General features: G+C 41.4%; 1 protein-coding gene across 1 annotated transcript; it reads right to left on the reverse strand.

Annotated features, from left to right (window-relative positions):
* Nucleotides 1-15,546: 15,546 nt before the first annotated feature.
* On the reverse strand, nt 15,547-16,516 carry LOC108992617. The gene has a single exon (XM_018967219.2). The coding sequence runs from the start codon at nt 16,355-16,357 to the stop codon at nt 15,746-15,748; it is 612 nt and encodes a 203-aa protein (XP_018822764.2). The 5' UTR covers nt 16,358-16,516; the 3' UTR covers nt 15,547-15,745.
* Nucleotides 16,517-16,788: the final 272 nt, after the last annotated feature.

A 16,788-nucleotide genomic window follows, 5' to 3' on the forward strand; every position in this document is an offset into this window, starting at 1 on the left:
CATCGGAACAAGTTTTCTCATCAAAAGATTCAAGCTTACCTGTTTTACTCCTTCTAATTTTAAACTTTTTTTTATCTAAGTGAAACCTTCATCAAAATCTTATAACATACAAAGAATCTTCATCAAAGTTTAATTTAAGCATGCTAACTATACTCCATAAAAACATTAGACCAAGAGCTTGCCAATAACTTCGCCAAAATTATCAAAATATCATACATGATCCAGTTTATCGCCCAGACATACCTTTCCATGCTTAAACCAACAAATGACTATGAAAATCAACATAAAACATATCCACATAAACTATACTCAAATGGAAACAACTTTTTTTAAGGAAGCTTTGTGAGAAAATACTTACAACTACTTCAAAAATGTTGAACAAAGTGTGTCAGAAAATCATCCCGATAGTCTCTCTGGTTTTCTCTTCAATAAAAAAATTGGAAAGTGATGAAATGAAGAGGGAATGGACTTGGATGACTTTTACACATTTGGAGGGTGATGGGGGGCAGTTAGTGACACTTAGAATCATGAATGTGTCAACCAAAATAAGGGTGAAAACCAGCCCATGGTTTTCTGCCTTGAACTGCCAAGAGAGAGAGAGGAGTGAGGTGGCCTTTTGCCTTCATATCATGTACTATTTGGGACTGATTTAGGAAGTGTTTGGACTGCCATGGTAGGGGGAAACTTCCTCTACAAGCCTTGCTTAGGTGGCTCAATTGCGTGGGTCTTAACTGAATAGGCTTTCATTTAGGGTTTCAATAGGGTTTGGTTGGGGTTTGGGTTGCTATCAAGCTCAAATCTAATTTTCTTTTGCCCAATAAGAATTTCAAGGTTTAAAAGAATAAATAATGATGTCAAATAATGAATTTGAGTAGTTAATAACATGTGAAAATGATTTAATCAAGTGAGTAAACACTAACCTAAAATGAGGTCAATTTAGAGTTTGGAGGCAAACTTTGGGGTTTAGGGAAACCGTTTAGGATTTCGGTTTCAACCAAGTTTTTAGGGTTTTAAGTGGATTTCAAGTACATTTCACTAGGGTTGAGACCCTCTTTGGTTTGGCACAAGTTGGATGGTTGGTTGGAATAGAGTTTTGCTTTAATGGCATGGTCACAATACTTGATTTCCTCCACTACTGTCCATTTCATAGTTCATCTTGGTGCCAAGTGTCTAATATTATTCACCAAGTGTAGCTAAGATCTTGTCAAATGTCCAAATAAAACTTCCCTACCCTAATTTGGGCATTTTACACTGTAATTTTGAAAGCACTGCTCTTAGGTGCTACTATTGAGGCTACTATTTATTCCAAAAAAGTGAAAAATAAGAATTGAACTATAAAATCCTAAATAATTATACTAATTTTAGAGTGCAAATCGTTTATTAAAATTCGATTCCGAAGGGCTTCAAAATAATAAAAATGCATTTTCAAACAAGCGTTTCATCCGAAAATCGAAAGTTGTTTTATTGCTCCATAAAATCCTAAATATTCCTTTGAGTTCAATGGCATGGACTGTATCTCATTCTGGCACTTCAAAGTGCTATAAATAAATAAAATCGCACTTCTGGCACCATAATGAGTGGCAGTACTAACTTTGCTGGCATCATGAAAGCGACATGAGACTTTCTATCTTTCATCATCTCTTCCTCTTGAGTGACAATAAAAGTCCTTTCACTCAAGATCGATTCTTCCTTCTGAGCATTATACGTGATCTTGAGTCCATCAAATTAATATGGTAAAGACTCAATCACTTGCCATAGAAAAAAGTTGTCTATCAACTCAAACTTTCATTTCTTTCAATTTATTAAAGAAATGAGTGAGCTTCATAATGTGCTCTCGAACTCCACCAAGCCCATCATAAGTCATAGTAGTAACAAACTCCATGTAGGTCCCCTTTTCCGCCTTATCAAACTTAGTGAATTTCTTCCCAGTAGCTCTAAAAAATCATTCGCATTTTCAATGTGGGCTATACTTTGCCTAATACACTTGTTAATGGTGTAACTCATGATCATAAGGCAAATTCTACTAGAATGGTTCCAACACTCATACAAAGATTTCTCCTCAATTGAACTTTCCTCAGTGAGTTGAGTAGGCGCATTTACTCTCAAAGCTAAATCCAAGTTCATGATAGGCTAATAGCTAAATTGATAGTGACAGACTCGTATCAATCTTCATAATTGGTTCTGGTTAGCATCTTGATGGCAGATAATTGTAGAGACATAGCCTTGCCAAAAGCTGAGGATAGCACAACAAATTTATTATGCATACACAAGAAATATGCACCCATAATTATCCTCATAGATTTTCATTTCAAGCATATGCTAGAACCCGCAATATAAAATTGCAATATAAATAGGCTTTTATGCATGCCAAAGCAAAAATAAAAAACCAAAGACTTAAGATGACCCCTTTATCGATAAGATATGAACGTGTCACAAGTACAAGGTATTTAATAATTTTCTTCATTATTTTAAGCATCCTACCAAATAATTACTCACTGACTAGATGAAATAATTATTTACCAACAAGATGAAACAAGTATTCGAATTGACCATAGAATTTACAAATTTTATTTTCTTCCTTTTAATACTCAATTATATTCAATAACAAAATCCAATTATTTATCATCATTTATTTCACGACAGGTGAATACATAATCAATCAAAATCATTGATTTTGTCCATCGTTCATTGCTTATAATGTACCTAATATATATTTATACATATATATACATAAAAATATTTATAAATACATATACATATATATGTATATATATACACATATATGTACACTAATCACTGTATAAATACATATAAACAATGTACAAGTCTTAAAGAAAATGCATGCAAATATGAACAACATTGCATGCCTATATTATTCTATATTTATAAATATACGACTATATGCTTTTTATTTATTATTATTATTATTATTATTATTATTATTATTATTATTATAAAATAAAAATAACAACAAAATAAATTATTCTGGATATTTTATTTTTTAAAATAATTAATAAAATATTATTACAACATCGGGTCGGGTTTCAGACTAGATACGGACCCAAACAAATTATTCAATTCCAATTGGGCATGTATGACCAGGATCGATGTAAGGTCCTCCTTTCATGGGTCTAATATAATCTTGATTGGGCTTTGGATATTGCTCGACAAATCAAATCAAATCTAACTTGGTTTTGTTGGTAGTCCATAATGTAAGCCCACAATTTTAACTCTTTCAACCTTGGTTTAAAAATCCTACCCAGCTACTTGACCCAAACCCAAACTTTGACCCGAGAAAAGCTTTCCCCTGTCCGAAATTTTAACACACAGCACCGTTAGCAATTTTTTATGTTCTATCGGTGCAATATGGGAGCAAACCGACATAGCCTGATGAATCTTTCTCAAAACATGAAACCGGAAAATAAAAAATAATAATAAGAAAAGCTTCCATTGAGCATGAAAACAACACGGCTATGAACAAAATAAGAGTGGCTCTATTACCACTTGCTAGAAAATTTCAATTCAAACTACCTCATTTCATTCATAGTGTTAAGAACTTATTTCACACCCAAACTTAGTTCGCTGGTGACCTAAGGCAAGAAAGTTTGAAGGGCTTAAAGTGCCAAGAAGCATCTCCGATGCCTAAGTCAAAAATGACTAAGAGTGAGACAGATAGATAGTTAGAGAGAATAAATCCTTGAATCGTACCTGTAGTTGGGCTTTTAGACTTCTTACTATGTACGGGGCATCTCTCCAAGTCTTGTGGGGAAGCCATGTTGCATTTAATGTGATGACTTCTATCAGGGACAGGAGCTCCTAACGTGATCTCTTGCCACCACTCCCAGCTAGTGGAGGCGTGCTCGTGTGAATGTGGTTCCCTCTCCTATTTGGTTCATATTTCGTCTTACTCCCTTATCAGCTAACGGGCTTGTAGGATATGGGTCATGGGCCTTACAAGCCATACGCTGGGTCCATAAAAGGGGGGATGGATATGTCTCTCCAATTATCCCGCAAAGTCCCAATATGCATAGATGGCAGGAATTTTATTACTCATGAACGTTTCACATCCCATCTTCTTAAAATGTCTTTTTCGGCTGTACACGTTCTCACGTCTCGTGATAGGGAACAACAATTCAACTCCCATGACCTTTCATCTTCAGGGGATTTCGTTCATGATGTTTCCCCTTTGGTGATGCATGTCATCTCCTTACCTAGGGCAGTTCGATTGACACTAGCCCTCTATTTAAACTCTGAGTTCTGACCTTTGTCTTATCCTTTTATCAAACTTTTCACCACTTTCTTTTCTGTGGAAAATTTCTACCTTCTTCTTCTTCGTGCTTTTATCTTCCTCACAAAACCCCAACCATCCTTTCCATTTCAGGGTAAATGACACCTAAGAATGCTTCCAGCTCTTTGTCTTAGTGTCCAGATCGTTACATTCAAAGTGGCCATCTCGGAATCTTGGAGCTTCTAATTTGTCTAGTACCTAGGACAACTCTCAATACTTTGAGGGGTACCACTCTGTTGTAGCTACTTCTGCAACGAATTTGGACACGCTGAAAAATTCTTACTGGGTACTTGACTCTGTTATTCTAGAGGCTCTCGGAGCTCGTCGCAGCATTGTCAACTCGGAAGGGTTTTCCAAGAAGGTCGCAATGTATCCCAGCATGTTTTTGAATGGCTTTTGTCTTCCCATATGTTGTCTTATCTAAGATGTTCTGGACTTCCACACATTGGCTCTGTCGCAACTTCATCCCAACGTGTAGAGGATTTTGATGTCATGTTGCATTGTTTGGTACCTGGTCCAGGTACCCAAGGGGGAGGAATACTCCAACTTGACGGTCTAAGAATTCTTCTTTATGCATGAGGTGTAGTGTCACAAGGGTAACTTATGCATCTTTCATTCCTGTAACAAGTATAGGGTCGCCTGCCTAGAGTCTTGCTTTTTCAGAATTAAGGAATGGTTCAAGAGGTCTTTCTTCGTATCGGGTAGTGGTTGGGAATTCCTGGCTGGTGAGGTCGCCCACCAAGAATTTCTTGTTCGAATTGTTTGGGGAATCATTCCATATGATAAGGAGCTTTCCGTAGAACTGTCCTGTTGGGAAAAGGCTCGTTTGAGGGTGGTTTACTCATGGGTCGCCAACCACCACTAGGAGGTTTGGACCGATGCCTTATTGACCGGGCTCAATATTGAACAATTTTTAGTGATGTTGGATCGATCACATCTTAGGTGTAGCCATCCTTTGAGAGCGCGATCAGCCTCTCATTGTTAGAAGAGACTACCTAGCCCGACGATGGAAGGCAAAGGGAAAACACCTCGTACCAAGGGCGAGGTGGTTAGCGAGTCGTTAGGGAGTAGCAGTCGTACTGCTTCTGAGTAGGATGTCCCATTTTCTTTTGGATGTCCCAATTAGTCTTCGCAGGTCTTTCCCCAGTTAGGATTTGGTGAACCGGCCTGGTATGAACCATCTGCCTTGGGTGGAATAAACATTGTCTTGGAGCAGGCAGAACTCAATTTTTCCGTTGTAATGGGCTCCATCCATCCTTTTCTTGAGACACGTCTTACCTTGTCACGCTTGCACCCTACCCCGCCAAATGACTAGGCGCCGACTAGGACCCTTAATCAGGAAAAGGAAGAGCTTGAGATGGCCTCTTTCTTGGCCTTCCTCAATCCTACTCTGAGGGTTTCTCGTGAACCCAAGTTGCCTTTCGAAGAGGCCTCAGAGACATTGTGTTTTCAATCAATGAGCCTGAGGGGTCTGCCATTCCTCCCAGAGTGTCTGTCTTCCCTACTGTGAGGGTCCCTCCCAGTAACGGTGGCGAGGTGCCCATCCCATCTAGAGCTCCTGGGGGCTTGTCTCAACATGCCCTATGGTCATGGACCTCAGGAAAGACAGGGTCTCCATTCCTTCCCCCATTTCAGCACGTTGTCTGGGCAAAGAGTGGCATCGTTGGTGATCCCGAAGTTGCTCACATCACCGAGTCGATCCTTGGGGGATGCAAAGGTGTTAGACGTGCATCTAACCAAGGTAGAGGATGTGGAGATCCTGATTACATTGATGGCCGACGAGGGTAACCTAAAGGCCTTAGTTGTGTCGCCACCTGGTGGGGGCGATGTGGAGAGCCCGGTTTTGCCAGTGCTCATTGGGGGTGACGTGGAGTCCCCAATTTCGTCATCACCAGATAGGGGCAAAGTGGAGGCCCTAATTGTGTCACTACACTGTGGGGGCCGCAAGGAGATTCCCATCATGTCAATGCCAGTTGGGGGTTACGTAGAGGTCCCAGACATTTCTTCACCTGATGGGCGTGGGGCCCCTTCCCCAGGTTATTCTTCCTTCTCTTCTGCCCCACCTTTGCAACTCAGGGGCTTAAGGCAAGCCCCTCTGGAGAGAGGTCGTGGTGACTTAGGAGCTGGTCCAAGTATTGACAGAACCCGCACTCAGGATGTGAGTCGGGAAGCCAATAAGTTAAAGGAGTTCTTGAACTTAGTGAGTTTTCTTTTTGTTTGCCTCAATTCTCTTTCCTTTATTGTTCCTTAGCTTATTGATCCCTACCGGTGCTGTTAGGGAGTTGATGCACTAGCTACCTAGATCGTTGACAAGAGGGACGGGCTAGAGAAGGAGGTTTGTTGGTCACCTTGGACTGCTGTCACCTGAGGCAAGAAAACTTGAAGGGTCCGGAGTGCCAAGAAGCACCTCTGATGCCTAAGTCAACGAATGACTAAGAGTGAGACAGATAGATAGATGGAGAGAATTAATCCTTGAGTCGTACTTGTAGTGGGAATTTTACACATCTTTATGCATACGGGGCATCTCTCCATATACATTTAATGCAACGACTTTTGTTTGGGACAGGATCTCCTACTGTGATCTCTTGCCCACCCTCCTAGTCGGTGCAATTAATGTGATAAGGTGTCATGTGGGTCACCCGAGTGGAGGTGTGCTTGTGTGAATTTGGTCACCTCCCTTGTTTGGTTCCGATTTCCTCTATCTCCCTTATCAGTCAGAGGGCTTGCAAGGTCTGGGCTTTGGGCCATACTATCCAAACAAAGGGCCTAATAAAAGAGGCAATGAATATGTCTCTTCACATAGCTGCAAGTAAAAGGGTTGAGAAATTACCTCAAGGACTTGAAAACCTCATCCCCATTGTGCACTCTAAGGTAGCTATTGATAACTGTGACTTTGAGATAAAAAAAAGAAATTTCTAATCCTGGCAAGCAAGATGATAGAATTCAATGGGCTGATTCTATTATATTTTGAATGAGAGAATAGCTTCTTCATGTGTCAATATTTTTGGCTCATCCCATTTTGTTCTCATCGTTCGCCCTTGTTAGGTAGTCGTTCTCTTGGGACCTTTAGCGACTTTATTTGATGAGGTTGGCGTCTCTCCACTTTTTCCTTATGCTGATTTCCTCCTTTTCGTCGTCCTCTCTATGATGCGCTTTACCCTGCCTAGTCCCTTTATTCTACCATGTTATGTTGTTGTGCTTTACTTTGGTATGTAACTGAAAGAAAGGAATAGAAGTGTTGTTAGTGTTCGTTGGCCTTAGCCCGCTGCCGCCGACTTAAGGGGGATGGAAATCCTCCCCTAAGCGTTTAGTTGTGCCAGGGGGAATTCTGGCTATCTCATTGGGGGAGGGGCCGGGTAGCGTTTCGCTAACCCACCTCTGTGCACTTCCCGAGTAGCATCGTGACAACGAAGTTGGATATTAATAGGTTGGGCTTCCCTTTGCCGTGATGATGGCCAAGGTAAATTCTTCAGGTAGCCATAGAGCTGATCTCACTCTCCACCGAATTAAGATAAAGTGGCCTCTGGCTTAACCCGTCTCCTTAGTCTACAGCGAGGTAGGTTGTTCAAGCAGTTTGGAAATGAACTCGCTCACATCCGTTAGCCTTGTGTATTTAATCCCTGGTTAGAAGATAAGAATGTCATCCTCATTTTATCCTTTAGCTTTGTAGGAGTTAGACTTCACAAACCTAGTTCCTCTAACCTGTGATGTGATTTGCCTACTGCTTTTGCCGAGTTATTGACATCAGTACTCCTTGGTGCAATATTTGGGAAGTCGAAGGACCTGGCCCGCTCTCCACCGGAGAGAGGTCAGGACGCCTTAGGCTGACGTGCCCCTTTAACCCCTGAGGAGGTAATTTCTTTGAGCAGTCGTGGGCAGACTTTTTCTTTATTGTGATGGGAGTCAGGATAAGTGTTCGGACAGCTGGAAGGTTGGACCCTCTCTCTTCCACGGGACGACCCAAGCGGCCCCCGGCTCAACTCACCTCTGCTACCCCGCAAGGAGGTATTTGTTCGGGCAGTTTGAGACTGAACCCACACCCGCTCATTGACATTGTGTAGTCCCTTGCTTTGAATTTCCCTCTTTGGAGACTTTGTTTAGGTCGAGTAGTCGAAAGACTAGGCCCGCACTCCATTAGAAAGATATCAGGATGCCTCAAGTCAAACCCGCCCATTTGATTCCCTAAGGAGGTAACTTCTTTGGACGCCCGTGGGGCTGGTCCGCTTTTTCACCGATACGGGAGTCGAGGCAAGTATTCGGGCAGCCTAAAGGCTGGACCCGTTCTCCTCTGCGGGAGGGTCCGATGGCCACTGGCACACCTCATCCATGCTACCCAGTGGGGAGGTAATTTGTTCAGGCGGTTTGGGACTGAACCCGCTCCTACTCATTGACATCGTAGGAAAATGTCAGATTTGGGCCAGGCTAATGCTGAACCCACTCTTCACTCACAGTAGAGGTCGGGGTAAGTATTCGGATCGCCATGGGGGCTACATCCGCACTCCTCCATGAGAGGGGTAGAGAAGCCTTTAGCGTGACTAATCCCTTTAAATCCCATGGGGAGATAAGTTTTCGGGTAGTTTGTAACTGGATTTGCTCCCGCCTATTGAAGCTAATGAGGAAGGTAAGTCTTTGTTTTCAAGCAGCTGAGGACTGACCCACACTCCACCGCGAGAGGGATAAGGAAACATTTTGGCCTACCTTTCCCTCTGGTATCCTGCATGAGAGGTAAGTTTGGACATCAATATTGCTAGTCTGCTCTTCGTCGTTGTAGGAGTTGGGGTAAGTTCTTCAAACCATCAGAGGGTGGGACCCACTCTCCATCGCGGGAGGGGTAGAACGGCCTTCTGCCTATTTCTCCCATTTGGTCCCTTGAGAGGTACAATGTTTGGGTAATTTGAGACTGGACCCGCTCCAGCTCGTTGATATCGCAAGGCAAGTAAGTGTTGGGTTAGGCTGGCGCTGATCCCACTCTTCGTTGTGGTGGAGGTCGGAGTAAGTTGTTTAGGCCACTGGGGGGGCATGACCCACTCTCCATTGTGGGAGGGGTAGAGCAGCCTTCGGCCTAGCTCTCCCCTTTGGTCTCGCAGGAGGGCAGTTTGAGACTGGACTTGCTCCTGCCTATTGACGCTCACAAGGAAGGTAAGTCTTTCTCTTAGGGCCACCGAGTGCTGCCCACACTCCCCCACAGGAAGCGTAAAGCAGCCTTTGGCATGCTCATCCTTTTGGTACCCCTTGGGGGAGGTAATTTATTTGGATAGTGATGTGGATGGTCCACTCTTTGCTACGATGGGGGTCGAGATAAGTTGTTCGAGCCGCAGAGGGGGCAGGACCCGCTCTCCATCATGGAAGGGATAGAGCGGACTTTGGCCTAGCTCTCTCTTTGATCCCAAGGGAGGTACGTTGTTTGGACAGTTTGGGACTAGACTCGCTACTGCCCATTTTCATCGTTAGGAAGGTAGGCATTAATTTGGTGATGATGTTGTCATTGAAGATTTCGTTAATTGTAGATCGTCTAATTGGTGTTTTGTTGATAACAGGAAAGTTTGAAGTAGATGTGTTGCATTGTTATGAAAAATCACATCTTTCATTAAATAGCAAGAATTTACAATAATTAAATGATACATTACAAAAGAAAGGGAAACAGAGCCTTCAGCCATGGAGCTTTCGTTTGTTTTGCCTCTGCCTCTAGGGCCATGCACCTTCCCATTTCTCCTCGAGCTCGATAGGGCGAGTCACAGACTAAGGCCTACCAGGGCTCTCCAAATTCTCTCTCCTGGAGGTGCCATTAGGGGCAACCCCACCATCCTTATATTTCAGCTCTTAGACGTAGCATTCTCTTGCTAGGACTTATTCGCCTCGAATTGCTCCCACTCCGCAGGGAGTCTAGAACTTCATCTTGAGGTGGTAGATCGACGTGATGGCTCGCAAGCTGTTGAGGGTGGGCTTTCCAATGATGGTGTTGTATGACGATGGGGTTCGCACCACTACGAAGTCGACCATGATTGAGGTCCTGCAAGGGGCGCTGCCAGCGGGGAACGACAACATCATGGTTCCAACAGGATGAACCATACTCCTGGAGAAGCCCTTTAACGGCATGGGGGCAGGGTGCAACTGGGCCACATCTATTCCCATCCTGGTGAAGGCCTCCCAGAACAGGATATTCGCAAAGCTCCCGTTGTCAATGAGAATTCTTTGGGTGGTGAAGTTGGAAAACAACATAGTCACCACCAGCGCATCATCGTGGGGGTTTAGGACCCCCTCCTCATCAGCCTCCGCAAAGGAGATGACAGGGGTCGGCTCCCCCCTTTGGTGCTTGACGGGGTGGTACTCAGCCGAGTACACCTCGTGGTACCAAGCCTGTCGGGCGTGTGCCTTTCTACTTAAGAAGGAATTGCCCCCGCCTACGAATCCTCTTACTATGGTTCGGATTTCCCTGAGTGAAGGTCCCCCTTGCGATGGTGAGCGGGGGTGATCTTATTGCAGCCTTTATGCTGGTGGGAGCTCTTCTTCAACTTCTCATGGGCCTTAGTCTTCGGCAAGGCCCTCGCCTTCCTCTTCGCTCACTCCAGCTCCTCCTTGGCCCCCGTAACGTCACGGGGGTCTTCCTTGCCAGCTCGACCATGAACTGGGAACATGGCTAGACCCCTCCCAGGAGCACCGCCAAGGTTATCTTCTCATCTTGGTTATTAATGGTCATGCGCTCCTTATTGAACTGGGACAGGTAGGACTTTAGGCTCTCCTCATCTCCTGTTGATGGTGAGGAGATATGCTGTTGGACACCACCTTCTCCAATTTGACATGAACTAGGTCAGAAAAAGTCGGGCCAACTCGCCACAGTTGTCTACGGATCCTGGCGCCAGAGACCAAAACCACACTCACATTGGCCCCTTTAGGGTCAACGGGAACGCTTTGGATGCCACCTCGCCTAGAAAGCCATGCAACGTCATGTGAGCCCTTAAGGTTTCCAAATGCTCAAAATGGTCCATTCCTCCATCATACATCTCCATGGTTGGGATCTTGAACTTTGGTGGCATGGGCACGGCCAACACCTCATCCATCTAGGATAGGCTAGTGGTTGTGAGCAATTGGTCCACCGACGACGATGTGCCCACCTTCCTTGCAATCTTTTCATACTTTCCTTTGAGTTTGCAGAGCTCGTCTTGCATGCTCTTTCTCTCTTCCTCGCTATTTGCCCTAGCTCCCGTGTTCCGAGACCCCATGTGCTCATTATCGTTAGGCTCTGCTTCCTCGTCCTGCATGCATTGAGGCTTTATGAGCTCTTCGTTCTCTTTGCGAAGCGTTTGCACCTCGTCAGTCAGATTCATCACCCATTCTTCCATGGTCTTCAGTCTTGCCTCCATGGCTTCCTCTGTGTCTCTTCTGAGTTGTTCGGAACGATTTGTCGCATGCATACGAAGTACACGGAAGATCTATAATGATCTCACAAACGGCGCCACTGTTAATGTAGTATTTCGTATACCTTTGGGCCAGGTTCCGGCAACTCAAGTCTTTAGAACATAGGCCTACGAATATAGAGAAGAAGGTAACTAGAAAAGGGTGGCGTTGGGGCCGGGGAGTCTCCGATGCCAAAGTTAGTAAATTCTCTTATAAGTTTGTAGATAAGTAAAAGAGTCTAGAGAGTGGAGAGAGTTTCTCATACCTAGGAGTTGCTATTTATACTAGGAGTCTGGGGGGGGACAGATCGTGTCTACCCCTATAGAGTCTGTATCCTTCGTGCTATTCTTTTTGTCAGTCCTTTAATGTGGTGTGGCTCGCTGTGATGCATTAATGTGGCGTGTAACTCGAGTAGTGATGCCATTAATGCGGCGTGGTTTCCTGATTTGTCTCACTCTGCTGGCGTCTTTGGTGGTTAGTTGATGTCTCACATGCTAGAGGATCGAGGGTCCCCTGTACTTTCCGCCCATTACCCGAACAAGCACTCAAGACCTGGACACTATTCGAGGGGTCTCCAGGTCGGCAAGTCTTATACCTACAACACGTTCCGTCATGCAGGTAGCGTCTAGTGGAGACTACCCATGGGCCGGGCTGAAGAGTCTACTTGTTCTGGGCTGGGTCTTTGCTTCTTGTCCCCTTAATTTCCCTTCTCAGGACCGCTGAGACAGAGGGAAGGAAAACCTCTTACAATTATCGTTATATGTTGATGATATATTACTGGCAAGTAATTATCTAGATATGATAAATGAAACAAAAGAATTCTTGAAATCTTAATTTGAAATGAAAGACATAAGTAAAGCTGTCTATGTTCTTGTTATAAGAATTTCTAGAGATAGAAATTCAAAGATATTGTATTTAGATCAAGAAAAATATCTAGAAAAAATATTTAAAAGATTTGGTATCGAAAATTGTAAATATTTAAGTACACCGGTTTGCAAATGTCATACTTTAAATAAAAGTATATGCCAAAAATATGAGCAGAAAATAAGTGAAATGCTTAAAGTTCTCTATGCTCAAGATGTGGGAAGCCTCATGTGCTCAATGACAAGTACAAAACCAGATATTTGTCATGCCGTAGGATTGGTAAGCAGATATCAATCCAATTCAGGCAAGGAACTTTGGCAAGCAGTGAAGCATATATTAAGGTATTTGCAAGGCATCAAAAATTTAAAATTGTGTTTTGGGATCAGTGATCTAGAATTAATCGGCTATAATGATGCTAATCTTGGAAGTAATGTAGATGATAGAAAATCTACAACTAGATATATATTTCTATTTGGTTGAGTAAGAAACAGGGTTGTGTTGCTAAGTCTACTATAAAAACATAATATATTGCTTGTAGTACTGTAGTGAGTAATGTGGTGTGGATGAACCGCTTTATTGAAAGCTTAAATTTGGGTTTATCTACAAAACCAATCAATGTGTTTTGTGATAATCAGTTTATCATCTCATTGATAAAAAGTAAAACACAGAGTTCCAAGAGAAAATACATTGATGTGCATTATCATTATATTTTAGATAGAGTGGAAAGAGGTGGGGTCAAGATTAATTTTATTTCCTCGATTGAGATGATGGCAAATTCGATGACCAAATGATTATCTCTAGAGAAATTTAGAGAACATGTTACTAGAATGGGGTTGAGAGAAACTTAGGTGAAGCAATCTCATTGTCGACATGCATAACTCAGAAAATCCTAGGGATGCCAAGAAAATTGGAATTATGATGATACCCAAATGAAAATTTTGGTCATTTATAAAGTCATTTATAAGGTCATTAAGGAAAATCTCATAAATGGCCTTAGGGTAAGTACTTAATAAAATTTTAGTGCAGGTTGATTAACAAAATAATTGGTCGATCATTTGTAAAGTCGATGATAAGGTGATTAGGGAAAGTCCCAATAGGAATATCTTAACGAAAATTCAACGTACGTTGATACATATGTTATATATTCGGTTAAAGTCATCAATTATGAAGGGGATATTGATTATTGATCTAGTCATGGAGAATTAATGTCATTTACTAAATTTTTTTAGTGAAATGAAGTCACCCTTTATATGTAGTCAGTGAGAGCACATATGGTGGAGGGTGTGGTCAAATAAAGTAATGACAAAAGCATGTGCTCGTGGAGGCTTGTCATGCTCTGACATTGATCTGTAAAAGTATGCAGATGAGAGTTAAGTAGTGGAAAGCTTATATTGGTACCAAGGTAAAATGCTTAACTAGATCATCATTGTTTTATGTGATCAAGTGGGAGATATAATAATAAAAGGTGTGATCACCAAACGGTGTACCTCTTGGAATAACACCCTCTCTTTGGTAATGTTCTTATGGGACTTGATGGTTAAGGAAGTGTCAAGAGATACAATCTTTTGATTTAGTCAAAAAGTTGTGTCACGTACTTGTTAATGGTTGTACCTTTTGCCAACCATTACATTACTAATGGTTGTACTCCTTACTAACTAGTGTCTCATAGCCTATAAATAGGGATCAGTGATGCACATTGAAGGCATTTAATTCCTTTTATCTATCATCAACTTATGGGATAAATATCTTCACGAGAGTATCACCATATTATCAAATTTACATTCAATTTTTGTCCTTTTTATTCTTCATTTTTCTACAAATATGTGCCTTGCACGTAAACTCTTTTGAATTGGGAGACCTTTAGAGGTTGTCAATCTGTGTAAATTGTTAAGTGTGATTAACAAGGGAAGAACTAACTATAAGTGGGAAGCGTCTAGGCTAGCTAGATGGATGATTGAGTGGACGTACGGTACACAGCACCAAATCATGTGATTTCTGGTCTCATAATTTATATTGATGAGGTGAAATATGTTAATATAAAAATTAAAATTTGAATAAAATGTTATTAAGATTTATATTTTTTAATATTATTATATTTTAAATTTTAAAAAATTTAAATTATTTATTTTATTTTATGTAAAAATTTAAGAAAATTATAATAATTAGATAAAATAAAATAAGATGAGAATAGTTATAAAACCAAACGATGTCTTAAATTCCTGAACGCAACTTCCTAATCTTAACCTGTTTGATTAATTTTTATTTATTTATTTACGAGATGATATATATATATATATATATATATATATATATATATATATAGATGAGTAAGAGAAATGGAGTAAAGATCATCGTGACATTGTAAATATTTTATAGTATTTTTTAAGGGTAGAATTAAGGAAGTTGTCATGATATATCATGTTAGAAATTAGGTGTATCATGATTCTTGAATCTTCATCTTCGAAATGGACTTGCGCTAGAGATAATATCAAATTTATAATTTGATTTACTTATTATTTTTACCTAATTTGATAATTATGAAAATTAAATCATCTCTAACGTCCTCTTGTTTATATATACAATCTTTTCTGTATCAAATATACCCTATAGTTATTTATTCCTAGAAACTTATTTTGACAGTAATAAATATTGAAAAATTATTTTATATGTAAATCTTTCTTTCACTTTATAGTTCTTAATTAAGAATTAAAATAAATTCTAAAAATTTCTTTTACCTCTCTTTAAATGCACTTTGCTTTTATTTCCGAAGTGTTTTTTATTTTATTTTTTTTATTTTTATTTTTATTTTTTTTTTTGAGTTGGAAGATGGGAATTTCAAACTTCAGGCTTTCATTTTAAAGGTTAGAAATTATGCTAACCAAACCACAGACCGTTTAGCATCTGGAAGTGTTAATTTGTAGAGTGGCTAGTGCATAACATGCATGCATAATCAAGATTTGATAGTGAATAAATTGAAAACGAAAACAGAAAAAGGACAGTTTTATTAAACTACCAACATATAATATAATGCCTCCAAATTTAGCTAAAAAGGGGTACAAATTACTTCACATGCAGCTGCATCAAGTTTCATTTCATCAAGTTGCTACCCTACATGCATTAACATTTAAATTTAAAAACCGAAAAAAAAAATGAACTGGAAAAAATAAACATATATGTATTTACTTCACATCGATGGGACTATCCCTTCCAACTACTGGACAAGCTCCACTGGTCTGAATTAGTCGCCGACGGCACGCCATTGCCGCACTTGGCAACGGTCCTCACGCTCTCTATCAACGCCTCGGTGCGAGCATCCTGCGACAAAATCTCCGACAACTGCTCAGGACTAATCACAAGCTTCACTTTCCAAACTCCGGAGCTATTATACCTCGGAACGACTTCCGGCTCCGAGAACCGCTTCATGATCCCTTGGTTGTCGCATGACGACATGCGGTATGGTGTCGCTAAAACGTTAGACGATGAAGAAGACACGTAATTGGCGTTAACGACGGTCGTGTCGTCGGGTTGCTCGGACTCGGACCCACTGATCATGTTGTTGTTGTTGGTAGTGTTGGGCTTGTAGGGGTTTAGAGGGAGGAGATAGTAGAGTTTGCCCGAGTGGAGTTCTTCGTTGTGGAGGAGAGGCGGCGCAAAGAGGCTGCGGCTTCGGAAAATGGCATGGCCGGGGAACTCGTTGGTTATGCACTCTGCAGTGATGGGTGCGTAGAGCTCCATGATGCCGCCATTCGAGGTCACCACCTTCACCATTTCTTCCATCCCTCCAAACCCTTTGAAAACACAATTTCCCATTGATAAATGATCGTGAAGATCTTGAGGAGGAACATATATAAAAGATGATAGAGTTGAGAGGAGGGATACGTTTCTTGAGCGGCTTAATTTCTTGCAAAGGCCATGAGCGGCAGACACAAGTATCCTTTCCCTTGCAACCTAAACAACTCATGGACGAACGGGTGTTTTCATGGTTCAAGTTACTGGTGGTCCCACCATTTTGTGTACTATGGATGGTCTACAGTGGGACCCTTAAAAATAATGATCCTTGTTCATGCACCGTCGATATAGTCAGGTTCGTTTCGAACTGGAGGACAACGATTTAGGAGGGTCATGTGGGTGTGGATGAGATATTTGACTACGATGGTGGCTGATGATGTATATACATATGCATCATGCATGCATGTGTATCGATGGTCAATACCCACCATCATCACTTTTTTTTTTTTCTT

Source organism: Juglans regia, chromosome 7 (assembly GCF_001411555.2).
Source record: "Juglans regia cultivar Chandler chromosome 7, Walnut 2.0, whole genome shotgun sequence".
Lineage (NCBI taxonomy): Eukaryota > Viridiplantae > Streptophyta > Magnoliopsida > Fagales > Juglandaceae > Juglans > Juglans regia.